Genomic DNA, 1,210 nt, shown 5'->3' with positions numbered 1-1,210 from the left:
AATAGTTCACTCCACTTTCCGGCGCGAGGGGCGTGCACATACATACATACATACATACATACATACATACATACATACATACATACATACATACATACATACATACATACATACATACATACATACATACATACATACATTCTGATCACTTTCCACTCGCAGCCCAGTCCCTAAAGCACATGTGTTTGTGCCTCGTGCCGTAGTAGAGAGGGGTAGGCTCTGTGCATGGTTTCCAAGGTTACCTCTGTCCTAGAAGTGAGCCCTCACCCCAAGGGCCGGGGCCTCAGGCGGGGGCTGAGGAGAGGAGCCTTCTTGTTTCGTGTTTCAGAGGCTCAGTGCGCAGTAGTACTCGCGTGACGGAGCCTGTTGACTCGGGAGAGCGTGCGCGCGTGCGAAGCCTCTTTTCCTCCCCCCCCCCCCAATTCTATGACCTCAGGGCAACCGCTAGCAACGGTGAGGGCGGCGATCACGTCGGTCAGGATGGCCACCGCCGTACAAGTAACTCCACCATGGCTGCCCTTGGCCACCATCCCCTCCCGGGAGTCAACCGCGGTCGGGGGGGAAATAAACCCAAGTCCGGGGGGGCAGGTGGCATGGGGGGTATTGGTGGCGGCAATGTGCCCGGTCAGAGCGTCACGCCGGGCAGATTGACGTGCGCCATAACCTCCCTAGACTTGTCGAATAATCCGTTGGGAATCAACGGTGTACGAGCGCTGGCGGATTTATTGGATCCAACGATCACGCCGTACCAGGTGTGCGCCGGGGTATGTATGTATGTATGTATGTGTGTATCGGGGATTTGTATGGGGTAATCGAGCGAGAAGAGGGAGTGGAGGCATTCCGTGGAATTTCCTCCAGGTCATACCGTTCCATGCCTCCTCGGATTCGGATTTCAAAATCGGATTTGGATTCGGATTCCAAACCCGACTCTACTTCCTTCCACCCACCCCTGCTGCCTCCGCCCCTTCCCTCCCCCCTTCCCTCCCCCCGCAATCCCCACCTCAAAAAAACCGTTATTTTCCGTTAGTTCATCAAACAGCTGTTTCTCAACAAGTGCGGTATTCCGGAGGGGGGTGGTCGCGCTCTCGCCCTCGCCCTGTCCCGGGGGATACACGTCTGGCTGTGCTGGGGCTGTCCAACAACTCCGTCGGGACGCCACCGCGGCCATGTTCGGGGAGGTGTTGGCGTTACCCAGCGGCCTGGAAGATCT

The 1,210-nt window shown here is 56.4% G+C and overlaps 1 protein-coding gene across 1 annotated transcript in view; it reads left to right on the top strand.

The window, feature by feature from the left end:
• The window catches only part of VOLCADRAFT_96736 (uncharacterized protein), a gene marked incomplete at both ends in the record, with an annotated part of 6,447 nt that extends 5,695 nt beyond the window's left edge, over window positions 1–752 (top strand). Inside the window, 2 exons of the mRNA XM_002955824.1 lie at window positions 437–453; window positions 544–752. Of these exons, the coding sequence (XP_002955870.1) occupies window positions 437–453; window positions 544–752 (226 nt within the window). The remainder of the gene's footprint in view (window positions 1–436; window positions 454–543) is intronic.
• Between the last annotated feature and the right edge of the window lie 458 nt (window positions 753–1,210).

The sequence above is a fragment of the Volvox carteri genome (genome assembly GCF_000143455.1).
Source record: "Volvox carteri f. nagariensis unplaced genomic scaffold VOLCAscaffold_55, whole genome shotgun sequence".
NCBI classification, from domain to species: domain Eukaryota; kingdom Viridiplantae; phylum Chlorophyta; class Chlorophyceae; order Chlamydomonadales; family Volvocaceae; genus Volvox; species Volvox carteri.
This window is presented reverse-complemented; position numbering and strand designations above follow the sequence as displayed.